At 41.9% G+C, this 17908-nt stretch overlaps 1 protein-coding gene across 2 annotated transcripts in view; it reads left to right on the forward strand.

The window, feature by feature from the left end:
- Positions 1-17701, forward strand: part of tmem145 (transmembrane protein 145) — a 32526-nt gene extending 14825 nt beyond the window's left edge. Inside the window, exons 6-15 of one of the 2 annotated variants that reach the window (XM_029451690.1) lie at positions 5024-5108; positions 5599-5670; positions 8017-8085; positions 8730-8810; positions 9082-9160; positions 10438-10531; positions 12297-12469; positions 13174-13294; positions 13644-13832; positions 15343-17701. In XM_029451690.1, the coding sequence (XP_029307550.1) occupies positions 5024-5108; positions 5599-5670; positions 8017-8085; positions 8730-8810; positions 9082-9160; positions 10438-10531; positions 12297-12469; positions 13174-13294; positions 13644-13832; positions 15343-15588 (1209 nt within the window). In that variant the 3' untranslated portion in view covers positions 15589-17701. The remainder of the gene's footprint in view (positions 1-5023; positions 5109-5598; positions 5671-8016; positions 8086-8729; positions 8811-9081; positions 9161-10437; positions 10532-12296; positions 12470-13173; positions 13295-13643; positions 13833-15342) is intronic. The other variant, XM_029451691.1, reaches the window with a different exon arrangement.
- The last annotated feature ends 207 nt before the right edge of the window (positions 17702-17908 follow it).

Raw genomic sequence — 17908 nt, forward strand, 5'->3', positions numbered from 1 at the left:
CCTCTCTGTCTTTCTTCCTTTTGTCGCTCACAATCATCGCCTACGTCCTGCTTTCTTTCAACTCTGTCACCAAGCTGTGACTCGCGCCACGCCATTTCACATCCATTTACCACTTCGTGTCGCGCTCCTCTCTGTCAGCCACTCTCTAATTGTGTTTTTCCTCTCCGTCTCGCCACCTCACTGGTCTCATTTCTTGTGCATTTTTCCCCGAGCACCCTCACTTTTAAGTGCTGCTACTTATTCCTCCCGTCTTTGTCCCTGTTCCGCTCTCATCCTGCTCTCCTTTCATGTCTTCACTGTGCGGAAGTGGATCTGAATCTATAACGGCTCATAATCCCCTTTAAAACCATAGGATGTCGAAATCCCCAGATGTGGACTCACCTGCCCAGAATGATAAAATGTAAGGTTGATCATTATTTAACATTTCCAGGCAATTTCACTTCTCTTAAATATATCAGGAAACATGAAGGCTGCAGGTAATCGTTATTTCAGAGCAGAAGACCTGACTGTCAAAAAGGTTTTTCAGTAAGTAAATGAAAGTCTGTAGTTTCTTCTCCTGCAGATGTGTTTGCATGAACAACACGCTGCACAGTTCAGCTCTAATTGCATCTGTGAAGTGACGTACGTTCACAAGGCGACACTCACACCTCTGTTATTGCCTTTCATAAAACTGTTTTGACGAGTTGCAATATAACTCGTCAGTTGGCGCTAATTATAACATGAGTTGAAAATAAACAGAACAACTCCATAACGTAGGCTTCTTTGCTCGCCATCGACCCCAGAAACTGTGCGTAACTGAGCGTTATTTTATGAGGCGTTTATCCTCTTTCAAACAGAAGTGGAGAAATGGGAAGCTTTGAATTGCTGTAATCAACTCCTGCGTCATTATGCCGAGCAGAACTGCTGTTAATGAAAAACGATTACCTCAGTGGGGAGCCGAGGAAATTAGACTGGCCAGGTGACTCGTCTCTGTCGAGCAGATAGAAGTCGAAACACTCGCGCATCTTCTGCGTTTTGCTCAAAAACTTTAAAGTATATCTCCATTAATGATTTACCACACAGTCACCTGCAGAGACGGATCCTTATCGTATCATTCCGTGCCAGATGGAGAGCCGGTTTGAAACATTGTTCTTTCATGTGATAAATAAGGAACAATAACAGGAGTGTTTGACAGTGTTCCGAGTCTTTTGGGAGAGCGGTTCCCTTTTTTTTTTATAGGAAATGAAAAACCGCTGATGGTTTGGAGATTGTTTTGCTCACAGTGTGAACACAAAGTGCAATACTTAACAGTGTGATTGTGCTAGAATATATATATATATATATATATATATATATATATATATATATATATATATATATATATATATATATATATATATATATATATATATATTTATATTTATATTATATATATATATATATATATATATATTAATTAATTAATTAATCTGTTGATTATTTAAAGCAGAAGTTGGAGTGTCGGGATGTGATCTACAACTTTAAGGGAAATGTTATTGCTACAGCTTACAATGATATTTCAGTTTGTTGTTAAATAATTTGAGGGGCCCTGACCTCAACCTTATCAAACAACTTCAGGATGAACTGGAGCGCCAACCCCGAGCCAGGCCTCTATCGCACAACATGCGGCGACATCACTAATGCGTCTGTGGCAGAATGGGAGCAAATCCTTGCAGCAAGGTTCCAAAATCTTTTGGAAAGCCTCCCCAAAGAGGGGGGAGGCTGTTATAGCAGTGTATCAAAGGAACACGTGTCTTATTTGGCATTAAAAGGGGCTTTTGTCAAATCTGAGAAGGAAAGCTTTTCAATCTAGTATAAGTGTGAAGAGGTAAAGACGTTGGCGACAGGATCTGCCTTCTCATTTGAACTTTGGACAATCCGCACAGTGTCTGGAGTCTCCATATCACACGTGTAGCACACGACAGCAGGTTTTCCATGTGGACCGGACCTACTCTGTTTGGTTCAGGCGTGGGTAGAGCGTGCAGGACGCGGTCTCATAGCGTGTTCATTCACAGACAGACGTTCCCAAATCTCTTCTTCTTCACCCTGGGATGTTTGTGGTAGTGCAAGAGTAATCAGCTGGAGGAGCCCTCTTAATGCCCCATGGTTGTGGAATGACACGTACAATGACGTATGAGCCTAAATGTTCTACTCTCAAGACTCCCAGAAGTCATCAGCAGCTCTGAGAAGCACAAGATGCATAAGGTACACAGGTGTCTGCGTTTGAACACACACTGAATGTATCAGTACAGTGTATCACAAGTGGATGCCTTCTGAAACCCCCAAATGATTGTGTGACTCCCTGTCAGTCCCCCTGAACGATAATCCCTGCTGTGTGAAGTGCTGCTTCTCTCCCTCTTTGCATGAGCTCCTTTCTCTTCAGTCTTTCTCTATATCTGTTCTTACTTTCTCCCTCTCTACATCTATCACTCTCTTTATCTCCGTCTCCTTGCTCTTTGTGTCTGTATTGATTTTGTGGCAGTGCACGCTCCATGCTTCTCGCCCTTTTTGATAGAGGGAGTGAGATGGAGTCTCAGGCTGCCAAATGAAATCAAAGTCTCTTTTTTTTTCTTCTTCTCCTCCCTCTCTTCCACCGCAACAAGCGCGAACTCCATCGGCTTTGAACTTGCGTGTGTGAAATGAGCTCTCTGTGCTCTGATTGTCAACCCAGCTCTGTCCCCCCCCCCCCCCCCCCCCTTTGTTCTCGTTCTCTGCTCCCATTGCACTTGTTCTCTCACCTCTCCAAATGCACTTTCAGTTTGACACTTTTTGTTTGTGTCACTGTCAAAAATTAACATCATTACAGCCGGGGGTTTAACACACACGTACGTGTATTTGCTCAGCGGTATTTCCTGCATGTTTACTTCCCCAAATGTTCTCTTTCTGGGCTCTTTCATAACACGGCAATGTAGAACAATATATCGGATCGACATCAATTATTGTTTAGGCTCATTATAATTATATGAGTGAATGACACTATGGATATGATCCCGCCCTCCGTCCTGCCTGTTAATCTGGGTCATCTTCTCATTGGCAGCACCGTACGCAGTGCAGCCTAGATTACTCTCCACACAACTGGGGAATCAATTACAGCAGGGGTGGGGGCCATTACATTTTTTTACAACATCCTTTGAGGGCCATACTAATTATTGAACTCATAACCTCTGCAAACATTTCTTTAAGGGGTACTCACTACTGTTCATTTCTTTCATGCTGTGCAAAAAAGCAACTTTTTTTTTATCCATGTATCTTTATTAGTCCCACAACGGGGAAATGTATCTTGTCACAGCAGAAGAACATATGAAGTAAAAAGGCAGAACACAATAATTAAATAGAATAAAATAATAATATAAGTACCAAGTGGTTGATAGAAGATAAAGTGAGTATTGCACATGGCAGTGATAACTGCACAGCAGTGGTGGAACAGTCTGTTGTTGGTGTGGGGGTCTACCTCTCTATCTCTCCATGTTTGTATGTTCCGCTCTGCAGAGAGCTGCTTGTTGGGCCAAACTCCGCCGAAGAGCGTTAACTTTATCCAAACGCACTCGTCCTTTCAGCTCGTGCAGTTCGGCATGTTTCATGATGTAATGACGCACTGGCCTTTAACTTCCACAGAAAAATAATCGTTCGTCCATTTCTCCTGGAAAGTGCGACATTCCGCATCCACCTTTCTCTGTTGTACTCTCGCCACGCTGCGTTCACTGATGTCAACAACTCTCGTTTAATATAGAAGTTTGACATGACGTGACCACGTGATGACACGTTCCGCTCGTGTTGTGTTCAAGGACCCTGACCTTGGTCAGGAAAAACAGTTGCCCGTTTAATTCTATTGCTGACTAGATTTTTTTGTTTTTTTTTCTAGTGGATTTTTTTCATAAACACGTGCAGGTTCCCCACCCCTGAATTACACCAACTGTGTCCCTCCCCAATGAAGGAGCTGGATGTTTTCCTCCTCTTGTAATGGGAAATGTTGGTAGAAGGCAGGAACTTAAGACTTAAATCACAAAGTCACATGTGGAACTTTTGCTCTTTTAAGTGGACATCAGTGGAAGATGATGAATGATGATCGGCAGCGAGCAACGTCAGAAGTTTCTCCTCAGTTTACAGATGTGCTGCGTGGCTTCTGAGTGTCGACGTGAAAGCAGGCTGTGTTCATATTGTGATGTGAGACAAGACTTCCTCTGGGATTTTAATTCTTCCTCATTTGGTGGCATAGTTTGTTTTTGTTTTCCTGGTCTTAAAGGCTTCGTTGCTGTGGTCGTATTTTAATCCTTCCGAGTGCTGAGCAATAAAGGCTTCTACTTGCTTAGTCATCAAATCAACATTATTAATAAGTCTTTGTGCTGATCTGGATATCAGTTATTCTCGTATTGTATTAAATCTTTTATGATGCTGATTTAAACTTCAAAGTTTCAAACTTCTTTTTGTTGCAAAGTTCTTGTACGGCTGAAACAACATTTTACTTTTGTATTCTTTTAAGCTCTTACAGTGTGGGGGGGGGGGGGGGGGGATTTACCCGAAAATACCAGCTGTATAAAGTAATGTAATTAAAACAAGTTTGATTTGGTTCCAGACTCCAGAAAGAAGCACAGAGCACCAGTGATTCACAGACCTGCAGCAGGAACATGCAAATGAATCTCAGTCGGACTTCAAGGATCAGTTAAACGGTGAAATGCTGGTTTTAGGTCCAGCGAGCATGTTTGCTGATACTAGGACGGGTTAAATTTCTACAATGTGTGTGACCATTAAAAGAGGATTCAATTTCAATTTCCATCAGATTCATAATAAAGAATTCGTGTTTTAAGATGAATGTTTAAAGATATATCGATCGTGAGAGTGGATACCCTTCACTGCCGTTTCAACCCGCAGACGTGTCCAGTGCAGCAGCATTAAGCTTTAATGTGTGTTTTGTACAGATCACAAAGCCTGAATGCATTTTTTATCCCTCCTGCCTCCTCTCGCTCTCTCTCTCTTCTTCTCTTCCTCCTCGTCTTCACTCTCGCAGGGCGAAGGCTTGCAGCTGGAGTACGAGATGAAACTGACCAATGGCCAGTCGTTCTGGACGCAGCATTTCTCTGCAGATGAGTTCGGTAAGAGTGATTAGACAGAAAGAGAGGGATTATAGAAAGAATCGCTGATGGCACAAGTCAACACCACTTAGCACGGCCAATAAAGCACACTGAACTGAACAAATTACAGTAATGAAGGGATGACTGAATGAATTAATGATGATAGATGAACTGAGCAATGGATGAATAGAAGACGAGGCCCAAGTAGCTTCTTAAATGGATTATTCCTACATCTCTGACGTTGTCTCTCTCTCCCACTGTCCTACGGTAACTCTCTTTCTGGTTCTTAACTAATCCAATATCCTCATCACGTACCCGCCGCTCTGGATCTTTCTTCCCCTAGTGCCCCACTCTTCTTCACCTTGATATTCTCAGAACCTCGTTGACTTCTTTCCCTTCTTGTTCTGATTTCACCTCCTCTCTCGTGCCTTCTTTCCTCCCTTTTCTTTCTCATTAATTATTAGAATATTATATGTGTCCTTCCTCTTCTTCTTCTACCCCCTATTCACAGGAATCTTGGAGACGGACATCACGTTCCTGGTCATCTTCTCCTTGGTGTTCATCCTCTCCTGCTACTTTGCCTGTAAGTACCATCTTTTCCACTTACTGTATCTCTCTTCCTCCCTCTCCTTCTACGAACAACCCAATTTATTTTGACTTTCAGAGCCCGCAGCAGTCATTAAGTGCCCTTTTGTTCAGATCTATTATAAAATCTACACGTTTTCTTGATGGGATAGGAGTACGTTCTCATGTTTCCTCTTGATAAGTAAAGGAGAAGCTTGCGCCTATCTCTTTCCCGGGGCCGGGAGTTTGTCAGAGGATGCCATGAGTGGGGTTTGCTTTTTCGTGTAAAGGTGTACGGTTGGATGGAGGAGGTAGAGGTAGCCATGAGGTTAGTGAAGCGAGTTTATCACATGAAGGTCACAGCTCAAATAACCTGAAGCAGCTAAGAACAAGAGCTCTCAGGAAGGACTTGCCACACAGAGAATAGTTACAGCCAAGTATCTTCTCTCCTTCACACCGGTAAAAGACTCACTTAAATTACAAAAAAAACATTTTCTCCTTCTCCTCTAGTGCAGCGGTTTGTTTACATTGTTTGGTAACCCTTTAAAATGATTGAATATGAGCGGCTCAACCAAAAAAATGTTTCTCCTTCTCAGTGTTTCTTTATGAAGGATTTTAAATGGGTGAAAGAATCCAGTATTTCACAAAAAAAAGGCACAAATTTGATAAAATAAGAGAAACAAATAGAAACATTTTTCTCTCTTTCTCATCCATGTAATCATCCTTCAAGTTGAGAACAACTATGCAAATAGTTTTATTAGTCAGGATTTTAAGATATCCGTCTTTTCTGTAGACACCCAAATATAATAGAAGTGAATTTTGTTTTTGTGCTCACTGTTTAAAATATATATATATACACACACACACACACACACACACACACACACACACACACACACACACACCACACACACACACGTATATATATATATTTATTTTTATTTTTTATATTTTTTATTTATTTTTTATTTTATATATATATATTTTTATTTTATTATATATATATATATATATATTATCTATTATATATATATAATATATATATATATATAAAATAATATATATATTTTATATGTATAAAATATATATTAAAAATATTTTTTTTTATATATATATATAAATATATAAGATCAACAGAAAACACTGTCAATAGTTTTTATTGGGGTATTTTTCTTTTGGTAGAAACCATTTCCAACTAAACCTTTTGACCCTGAAGGGGTTATTAAATCGGGGCTAGTAAAACCAAAACTATCTAAATTGATCCAACAAGAGGTACATGAGGACATAACGGGTGTAAACTCACACTTTTCTTTTCTTTTTTTAACTAAAAGGATCCAAAATGTTGCTTAAATTATCGTTCAAATTAATTAATTTTGTTTTCAAATGTATGCAAAAATGAATACAGTGGTTGTAAATTTAAATATGTGGGGTTAGGAGGAGTTTATTTCTTGCTTTGCTTGCAGAACTGCAGAGAAATAAAGATATGTAATGAGGTGCAAATACATCTTTTGGCTTTCGAATTCTGCTGAAATCTTTTTGTTATTTCATGCAAATTGGGAGAAAGCTTTGAATGCACTGCTGTTTCTTCCCCATGTCGCTTCTGCCAGCTTCATTTGAGTATTCACTGACACGGAGGCTTGAGTTTTATATATTTGCACATGTTAAAGTCAAACAAAGGACATCAAAATAACAGAGCGCTGTGCAAATGGAGGAAACTTCTACCACAAACAAAGCAATATTCACAATGTCTTGACGTGCAGATTGTGAAAGATGGGAAATAATTTAAAGGTTATAAAACATTGAAATGCTGGAATTATAATTTGTTGGGAAGAAATGTTCCTTTGACTCCACCGATAGAGGAGCTTCAAGAGAGTCGCAGGACGATGCAACAGCGTCTGGCTCACAAGCCTGTGGTTGTACAGGGCAGCTGTGTGTGTGTGTGCGTGTGTGTGCGTGTGTGTGCGTGTGTGTGCGTGTGTGTGAGAATGTTTATGACCCTTCCTCCCCCTGTAAATTTTCCCTCAGGCCACTTCTGTTTGCAGGATTGTTTTGGTAGTAAAACTAGCTGGTTAAATACACATAAAATATATTTCCTTAAAGCTTCGGGAGAGATAGTGAAGAAGATATTTAAGGCCTCATCTAAAGATGGCCGCCACAAGATGGATGCATACTGATGGTTGTCCCCCCTCCCCCCCCCCCCCCCATTTATCTGGCCTGCTCCCTCGTTCCTCTGTACCTCTCTCGCTCTCCTTTGCCATCTGTTAGCATATCTCCATCCTTTTTATCTTACACACACACACACACACACACACACACTCTTTCATCGCCTCGATCTCATTCTTGTTTTTTTTCTTCTCCCCTGCAGACAATCTGAAGGGACGACAGCTTCTTCACACAACCTACAAAATGTTTATGACGGCGGCAGGTGTGGAGGGTAAGAGCTTCTGTCCTAGATACACACACACACACACACACACACACACACACACACACACACACACACACACACACACACACCACATACATTATGCCATAGCACACACGACGACAATGAGCCTCTCGCACGGCTGCAGCATCTCTCACCTTAATCCCCACTTCAAGAGCCGAGATATTATCGGCCTGATTAGTCTCTGAAAAGGAACTTTTGCAAACAGCGGTGCTGCAGTGTTCAGTGGAGCATGCTGTTACTGACGAACACCTCCTCAACCTATCCTCCTCTTTTTCACCCCTCTCTTATCTCGCTTTGTTCCCTCTCGTTTGCTTGTCTCCCTTTCCAAATCCCTTCTCGATTCTCCTGCCACCCCTAAATTCCCCTCCCACTTCTCTCAAGTCTTTTGCTTCTTTTTCATCGCCTTTCATCAATTCCTCTTCTTTTCTGTCTCGCTTCCCTACTCCTCATTTATCTCCCCTTCTCTTACCTCTGCACTTTCTGTTTCCTCATTATCATCTCCCTGTCTCCTCTCTTCTTTATCTTTTCTTTACTTTGTCTCTCTGACATCTTCTCCTCCTCTCCTCTCTCCTTCTTCCTTTCTCTTGTTTCCCCATTTCTCTCCTTCCTGCATCTTTTCTACTTGGCAGTGCTCAGCCTGTTGTTCCATTGTGTCTACTGGAGCCTGTATGCTAGAGATGGAGTTGGCAACGGCAGCCTGAAAATACTCGGTGAGTTTCTTCTCCTGCATCAGCCATTGACTGACTGACTGACTGTCTCTGCACTGGGAAATCGCTCACTGCCCGAGCAGAATGAATGAGTGGACGATGATGAATGTGTGTGTGTGTGTGTGTGCAGGACCATGCATGATTCTGTGTGTGTATGTCGACCTGATTTCGTACTTTTTCCCTCTGATATTACAGATTTGGAAGCCACAACCTAATTACCCCCTCTGTCTTCTCTTTCTCACTTTCTGTCTAACTCCTCTCTGTCCGTCTCCAGGGAAATTACTCTTCTCCGTCAGTTTCTTGGTGTTCCTGCTGATGCTCATATTGTTGGGCAAAGGGTTCACCGTCACCAGGTAGGGGTTTGCACTCGTGTGTGTGTGTGTGTGTGTGTGTGTGTGTGCATGTATGTATGTGTCTCTCTTTTTAGGCATGCCTGTCAACTTGTGTGGGTGTGTTTATTCTGTCTGTCACTGTCAGGCGTCGCTGTCACAATCATAACAGTATCTCATGACATGACGATGTTAAGTGTCAGTCAAGAAGTCAGTTAGCATGCTGCGTGTGATGGTGTGGATGAACACCTGAGATGTCAGGAGTGTGATAGATGGATGCGGCTCTGCTCTCAACGTTATGCTGTTTTTGTGTCAGCGGCAGAAAAACCTTTTGCCCTGCAACAACACATTTCTGGTTTGCTGACTTGGTTTTCTGGCTTAGTGGACATTAGCTTGGGGCCGGCATGTTCACAGATAGCCCGCACAGCAGATGATTGACGAGTGCTCTCCAGTTTTCCATTTCCAGTTTGAAAGTCCAGTTATCAAACATGCCAGCTGTTCTTGAAACATTGTTAGATTTCTTCCAAGCGATCCCAAGATGTTGCTTTCTGAGTCAGTAACTGCGAAATGAAACGGCAGCAAGGTTTTGACTTTTGATTCATGGTGAGTCGTCTAAACCACTGCTCACAGTTCGGTGCTGCTTCAGGCTCATTTGAATCTTTGAAATTTTCCGGACCGAACTCTTGTTGCGAAAACTGAGCTTGCAAGATTTAAGCTGGCTTTTTCCACTCTAGGATTACATCCTCCTCTGGGCGCCGAGGACTCTGTGATCTCTTAGACTTATTAAACCCTCTTAAAACCCTGGTGAATAAACCTAAAACTGCTTCACCATCAAGTCAAAACCACGGCTGGTTATCTGCCGTGACTGATAAGTTGACACGTTGGAGATAACTACTTGTGTTTTCTCTGGTGTGTGCAGTTAGTATGTGCAAAAGGATGTTTAAAAATGCATGTCGTGTTTGTCGACTGCAAATAAAGAAGCAATAATTCCTGCTTGTGTGAGTGTGGGCAGCTTGTTTCATTGTGTCCGTGAGTCTGCAGGCATTTTATATTTATAAAACTCAAAGCGGAGCACGTCAGTTCTTTGTGCCGTGTGGGGTTGGAAGAGCTGCTTTTTAGATTAAGCTGTCTTTGCTTTGTGTGTGTAAAGAATCAAATCCTTTGTGTGTGTGTGTGCATCACGCCCTCTGTTGAGTGTATCTGTTGAGTGTGTCTATGCTTGTTTCTTATCTTCCTCTAACTTGTGTGTGACCTCTGACCCTGTGTGTGTGTGTGTGTGTGTGTGTGTGTGTGTGTGTCAGGGCGAGGATCAGTCACAGTGGGTCGGTTAAGTTGAGCATCTATATGACTGTCTACACAATCACCTACGTCATCCTCTTCATCTACGAGGCAGAGGTACCACACACACACACACACACACACACACACACACACACACACACACACTGTAGTCATCACTGGGGCTACTCGGGTTATTTAAGTTTTTGATTAATCTATGGATTTTTCATTTTGATTACTTTTAATCACACATTCCCAAAGCCCAAGGTGAATCCTTCAAACCTGAGACACTGAGTTAAGAACCCACAGGTATTACATTTACAAGTATTCAATGATTTAATTTAATTAATTTAATATATTATATTATTATATTATATATTTTATTATATTTTATATTATTATATAATATTATATATTATGTATTATATATTTTATTATATTTTGTATTATTATATATTATATATTATGTATTATAATATATATATATTATGTATTATAATATTATATATTATATATTATGTATTATATTATAATATTATATTATATTATATTATTATATTATATATTATTATATATTATATATTATATTATGTAGATTTGCACTATTGAGTTGACGGAACAAGGATGGGACTTTTTCACTATTTTCTAAACCTTCATAGACTCGATTAATTGGATAATTAACAGAATAACTTATGACTTCAGATGTGCCTTGAAAGCAGCGTGTGAATTCAAGCCCAGGATGATTAATCTGACTCGTATTATTTCTCAATATCATAAATATGCATGGAAGAGTAGAGCCCACTGATCAACTTTGGCTGTAATGGGGTTTTTTCTCACTACATTGATACATTGCTAATTATTAATATGCAACAAGTTGACTGTTAACTACAGACAAGAGGTTTGCAGTTCTGTACCTGAGATAATACTTCTTAGATCAATGACTTTGTGACGCATACTGAAAGATCATTAATCACACCGTGTCTGTACGGTAATGTTTGGAGACAGCTATGATGTTTTAGAATATACGGCACGAGAGCTTATGAATTAATTAGACACTCGGGAGTGTTACAGTTACATACATCACTTGCTGTGCATGCTGCAGAGGCTTCATCACGGTCCAATGGCGATGTAATGATGCTACATTCAGGGACAGTGGATTACAGTCTTTGAATACAGCTTATTAGTGACCCTGGGGGAATAGTGCAGGGGAAGTATCGCTGCTATATGTATTCTGGATCCTATAGCTCTCCAACTGCAATATGAGAATCTGAAGCAGTGTCATTTGTCTGCCGCCTGCCCTCTTACATGGTCCCTGCTTACAAAGAGCTGGAAACTCAAGGGAGCTCCTGCTAAAAATACGCCGAACTAGGTTACAATGGGAACTGGAATAAAGAGTCGAGGCGTGTTCTTGGAACTGAGCCTGCAGTTGGAGAATATGACTCAGGTTAGCTGGTTGGATCCCAAAAAGCTCCACACCGAGCCGTCCTATGCATTATGTAGCGTGGGGTAACCCTGTATGGCCGCACTATCCAGTCACTGGACCGTGAAATGCAATCTAGTGGCCGCAGATGCAAGCACAGGCGCCACACACACACACACACACACACACACACAAACCTGTGCACACGCATACCGACGACCTAGTTGTGGAGAAGGAGCGTCGATGTCGACGGCTCGCACAGAATGCAACAAGCTGAGCTTTGGCTCGGTCGTCACATCGCAGTGCAGCGGAACCACGAGCGATCCATCTCAGTAATCAGGGCACAGACCACAAGGTGTAGCTCAGCCAAAAGATCCTTATTTTCTACTTTGTGTAAAAAAGTTGAGCTTGTTTAATGGCTGTGTCTTCATTTTGGCATAACTTCTCATGTTCCTGTGCCAGTTCTTTGACCCGGGTGAAGTGCTGTATGCCTACGACAGCCCCGCAGGCTACGGACTGATGGGTTTGCAGCTGCTGGCCTACGTGTGGTTCTGCTACGCCGTGCTGGTGTCCCTGAAACGCTACCCAGAGAAACAGCCCTTCTACATCCCTTTCTTCACCACGTACACACTGTGGTGAGACCCGCACAGCTTCCACTTTGCCCTCGCTGTGGATAATGGCACCGGAGCGAGATTGCAGGAGTAGAAAAATACACATTTCTCTGTTTGAGTTCTCTTCAATTTGAATAATTTATGCCGCTCTGTAAAAGATGTGCACAAAATAGCTGATGCTTTAGCGGGTCCGCGAGTGAAAAGCTGTTTATTTTACACTCCCCTTCTACAACAATGTGTGCCCAACCTCTGCTCTGCTAACAGATAAGATAATTGTACTTGAGTGAATGATTGCTAGAGGAAAACATCTATTTTTACTCCGCTGATGAGCTCGCGTCTATTGGAATAATTTATGCTCCCATAAGTGTGCGCGAGGTAGTTTAAAGCTTTTGTACTGGAAAGTGTTTTTCCCTTTTTAAACAACCCTGAGAGAAGCTCCTCTCCACACGCAGCGCGGCTGCTCTGCCCTTCAGTCACTGGGTGTAATAGCACGAGCTTCAAATGAAGAGTAGATTACAAAGAATAATATTATCTCTGTATTTCGCTCTCATTGCTGCCTCTATCTCCCGCCTCATTATCTCCGGCTCTGCCCTCCTTCCATCTTTATCTTTCTGCGTGCTTTACATCTGTTTCTCCTCTCTCTTTCTCTCACCATTAAACTCTCTTCTCATCCTTTCTCTTAATGTGCTTTTTTTCTTATCCTAAATCTCCACGCTTGTCTTCCGCAGGTTTTTCGCAGTGCCTGTTATGGCTCTGATCGCCAACTTTGGGATCCCTCGCTGGGCCCGGGAGAAGATCGTCAACGGCATTCAGCTCGGCATCCACCTCTACGCTCACATCGTCTTCCTCGTTCGTACCACACACACACACACACACACATGCAGACCCTTGCACTTCTACACAGTTCACATTACTCAGGAGTCATTATTGCGTCTGTCAGTCATACATTATTCACTATCCTTGAGTCACAACTGCCTCGTGCTGATTGTCTCCTCCACACATCATTATCTACCTCTTCCTCACCTTCGACACATTGTTCTTCACTAATGGCCCGTACTGCTCACGCACATTTCCTTTTTATATTCTTGCTCACTGCAGGCACGCAATTACCTCTTCTCCCTCAGACTTGATATGCTCTGGTTATGTGTTTTATACACAGATTATGTACGGAAGAATCAGCAGACCTTTTCTCCCTTAGGTTATCACGCGGCCCTCGGCAGCCAATAAGAACTTCCCATATCACGTTCGGACGTCCCAGATTGGGATCCTGATGTCCAGTCCAAAGGCGGGCGAAGGGGCGGAGAGTTTCCCCCATCACGCCTATGGAAATGGCTCCTTCCTGGGAGACTCTCAGCCCAACTTCACTGAGCTCTTCTCCATCCAGTCGGTGAGTGTCACTCTACATGTTTACGGATGCACGCTTTATATCCTGCATCCAAGTTGTTTGAAGTAGAAGACGCAGAAGAGAAAGTGCCGTGCCGTAAATGATGGCGCAGACACGGGTTAAAGGTGAATAAAAAATGTAGCTCATGTACTGTGTGCAGGGCCGGGCAATACATCTATATTATATCTATCGTGATATGAGACGAGTCGTCTTACATTTTGGATATTCTAATATAAGTGTTGTATTTTCCTGGTTTTAAAAGCTGCATTACAGCAAACTGAACTTGTGTTAATTTCTTTGATGCTTTTAGAATTAAACTTCGTCAAACCTAGCCTGAAATGAACTTCTGTCTCATCTAACAAAGACGTCTCAAATGTATAAAGCATCAGTTCATCAGAGGACATGTTTCTAAGGATTATTTCCGGTGGTGAATGACAGTAAGCACAGCGTAACATAACACTCGTACTGATATGAAAACACTCGGGGCCCAAGGAAACAGTGATTTAATAGAAACTTTTGACAAGATCAAATGAAGGCATTGTGTTTTCCCTGATGACTTGTGTAGCTCGGGGAACTTTTCAAACCTGCGGCTGTTGTTTTTTCACACTGCACGGAAATGAAAGACAGAAGAAGAACTCTGAACCTTCAGCTGCAACGTGCAGACACTAGTTACCGCAATATAAAACACAAAGACAGCATGCATGACAAGTGACACAAGGAAAGACAATTAATAAAGTTACATGGCAGTAAGAAATAGAATATATTAAATGTGCAGTAGAGAAAACGAGCAGCTCTTTAACTTACGTTTGAAAGTCTGTTTTACAGTTTAGCACTTTCCTAGAAGCCGGTGGCTTAATATGCTAACTTCTCCTGGTTCTTGTTCGACATCTAGCACCAGAATTTCTGCATTTGCTGCAAACCTCTAATTGGAAGACAATGTTTGTAACCCTGGTGTCAGTGGGTGGTGAGGATCTCTCCTCGTTGTTGTCAAATACAATGCACTCAGTGTAGTTGCATGTGATTGCATTGACTCAGTGAGTCTATTGGACTCATTTAGTGAAGCTAAGTGTTGTCTCTGCATCTTTAAACAGTGTGGCATGCAGTGTTATTGTTTTGTAGCATCTGTGCTGTAATGTGTATATATATATATTAAAGTATAAGATCCAAGTTGGAGGGGCTTCATTATTCTGGTAACTCTGGAAATATGCCTGGTGAGACATTCATAAGTTGCAGCAGATGAAACGCTCGGGCCTGTAACTGAAAACAAGTCTGTGGGGTTTTAAAGGAGTCAGTTTGTAACTGAGCTGCACTGGAGGTCAGGAAACCCGGTACACGTGTGATTTACTCTGAGCTGTATGACCTCCACAGCATCTGAGCGCTGGAGAGGAAGCTGTCATTATGTGGTGTACAGGATGGTGTTACTGACGGTGTCTGCACATCACACATCCCACAGTAACCTGCTCAGTTACAGGTCAGAGCAGTTCAGGTGTAAAAACCATCTTCTTCCTTCCAGGACCCGGTGAAGACGGTGGAGGAGACGGTGGCCCGTAAAGGACCCGAGGTGCCCAGGAACAGCGAGCAGAAGATCATCACCACCGCTGCCGACTTGACGGCGATATTGCCTCCACCTCCGCCTCCGATACCCCCACGCACGGCCACGCGCTCTCCTCCGCTGCCGCCCCGGCTCCCTTCCTTCACAGAGTATTTCAGCATGCAGAGCGGAGGAGGAGGAGGAGGAGGGTTCGGAACGAAGGCATGAGACCGGACAGAGGGAAGAGGGGGGGGGGGAGCACAGAATGACAATGCAAAGAAAAGAAATAGTCAGAGTGGAAATGAAGGTGATGCTGTTTTAAAGATGGCCGAAGAAGAAAATCCATTTTCACCTGCGAGTGGAAATAACCTGAGCGGTAGAGCGAGGGGGGGGGGGGGGGGGAGATGGAGGTACTGAGTGTGTAAAAGAATAAAGAAGCAATAAATATTTGATAATGACCAGTAAAAGGCACACATGGAGAAAGATGACAAAGTGGATGTAGCCTGAGCAATAGGATGATCGCTGTGCACGATGCGGAAATGAACAAATTCTTGAAATACTTCTATTCAAACATTCATGAGGCGTCGGTGGCGTGTCTGTAGGAGTTTGTAAATAGCTCAAACTGGAGAGAGCTCCCACTCTGTATAGTTTTATTTCCGAAACAAATTGTTTTAATGTTTTTTTTCCGCATCATTAAATTCCAGTTGGTGCTGTGACCATCCGAAAAAAAAAGAAACAACTAACGCCGTTACATTTATCCACGTCATGTAAAAAACGTTTTTTATGTTTGACACATTTTGATACAGCATAGATATTATATGGAGTTTGTTGGGTTAATTTATATTCTTATATGCCTTCATTGCAGCTGGTTATTCTGGATTGATATGCTGATGTGTAAATGTAAAACGTCACGTTGACTGTGGACACTTCTAGGTACTTGTAAAACACGCATGTTTGTATCGTATTTCCCGTCCTAAAAGCTGATATGTGTAACTCCACGTGACCATACCATATCCGCTTATTGTGTGTATTGAAATCTATACTTTTGTAAATACACACAATAGGCGTCAGTATATTTTTGACTGGATAAATTGTTGTTATTCCAATCACCCTGTCTGAAACATAAACCCAATATTATACCATATAGCTGAATTCTCACTGGAGTGCAGAAAATGCCTGCTTTAAAAGAAAAGTGTGTGTGTGTGTGTGTGTGTGTGTGTGTGTGTGTGTGTGTGTGTACTGATGCAATGCAGCACAAGGACACCAAGTGACTGCAACACTACAGTACACTTTGTCGACAACATGTATCAATGATTTAAGAGCAGGGGGGGGGGTCTGCCTTTTATAAATACAAGTAAGTTCATCCTCACCCCTGTAAAGTACCTAAAACATGAATATTTGTTGGCTTTATTTCACTTTAACATTCAAATATTACTAGTTTTGTATCCCTTAACATTGAGCTATGACAACAACAACAACAACAAAAAAGCCTTGTAGATGCAACACACCTACGTTCTGTCTGTCCTGCATGGAGCACTTTAATGTTCCTGGTCTTAAGTCTGTTTATTCGTGATGATGTCACTTTATAGGACTGCTTTGAAACCTGTATTCACACCACTACGAGTAGTATTCCAACATGCACACACCTGTAAATACAAGTCTGTAAATGTCGACCACTTTGCGGACACTTTAGGGAATGTATCACGTTAAGTCAATGTCATTTAACATTGAATTGTTGAAGTTAAGTCGTGTAAGAGTGTCGCTGAGTTTACGAGCTTTCTGCAATCCAGAAGCTAAAAAAGAAAGAAAAAAAAAAAATCATGTGAACGGACAGATTTTATCTTGATTTGTTAAATATGATGGACCTCAGCTTGTAGTCCACACATTTATCAATGGCAGTGTTGCTGTAATGGATGTTAGGACTGTGGTGTGTAACTTGTAAGAGTGTAGTCAGAGGTTATACTTGAATTAGAGTACTAGTCGTTATTTCTGATTGTTCCCGGCTTATATTTGGCGAATCTGCCATTTTGTCTGCTGTCGCCTATTGTTATGGTTGCCGTGACTCGACTGGAAGGCTTACTGACACTATCACTGCGTCAACCTTGTGTGTATCGATATACAATTACAGAACTGAGACACTGAAGCGGACTTCACAAAGAGATTATGTATGCATGACAGAAAACAGCACAGCTTTTAGGATACTCAGAGCGATCTGGTTAAGAGCACATCACTGAAGCACTGGTCCAATGCATTTTAATGGTGTCAAATGACAATTCTAAATACGCTGTACATATACACCTTTTGCCAAAATAATAAAATAAAAATATGGTTTTATTAGAGGGCTCGTCTGGGTGTGTGTGTTATTTGGCCGCCGTGGTAATAAGCAAGAGTGTCCGTGTTCCAGTTAGGACAAGGGCATGTGTCCAAAGGAGGCTAATATCTGTAAATCATATTTAGAATCTGTTCTCATTACAAGACTCCCATTAAAGTACAACACCACAGGGACAGACTCCAGGCTGGGCAGAATGTAATGTAGGCTAGCCTAATT

The sequence above is a fragment of the Cottoperca gobio genome, chromosome 16 (assembly GCF_900634415.1).
Source record: "Cottoperca gobio chromosome 16, fCotGob3.1, whole genome shotgun sequence".
Lineage (NCBI taxonomy): Eukaryota > Metazoa > Chordata > Actinopteri > Perciformes > Bovichtidae > Cottoperca > Cottoperca gobio.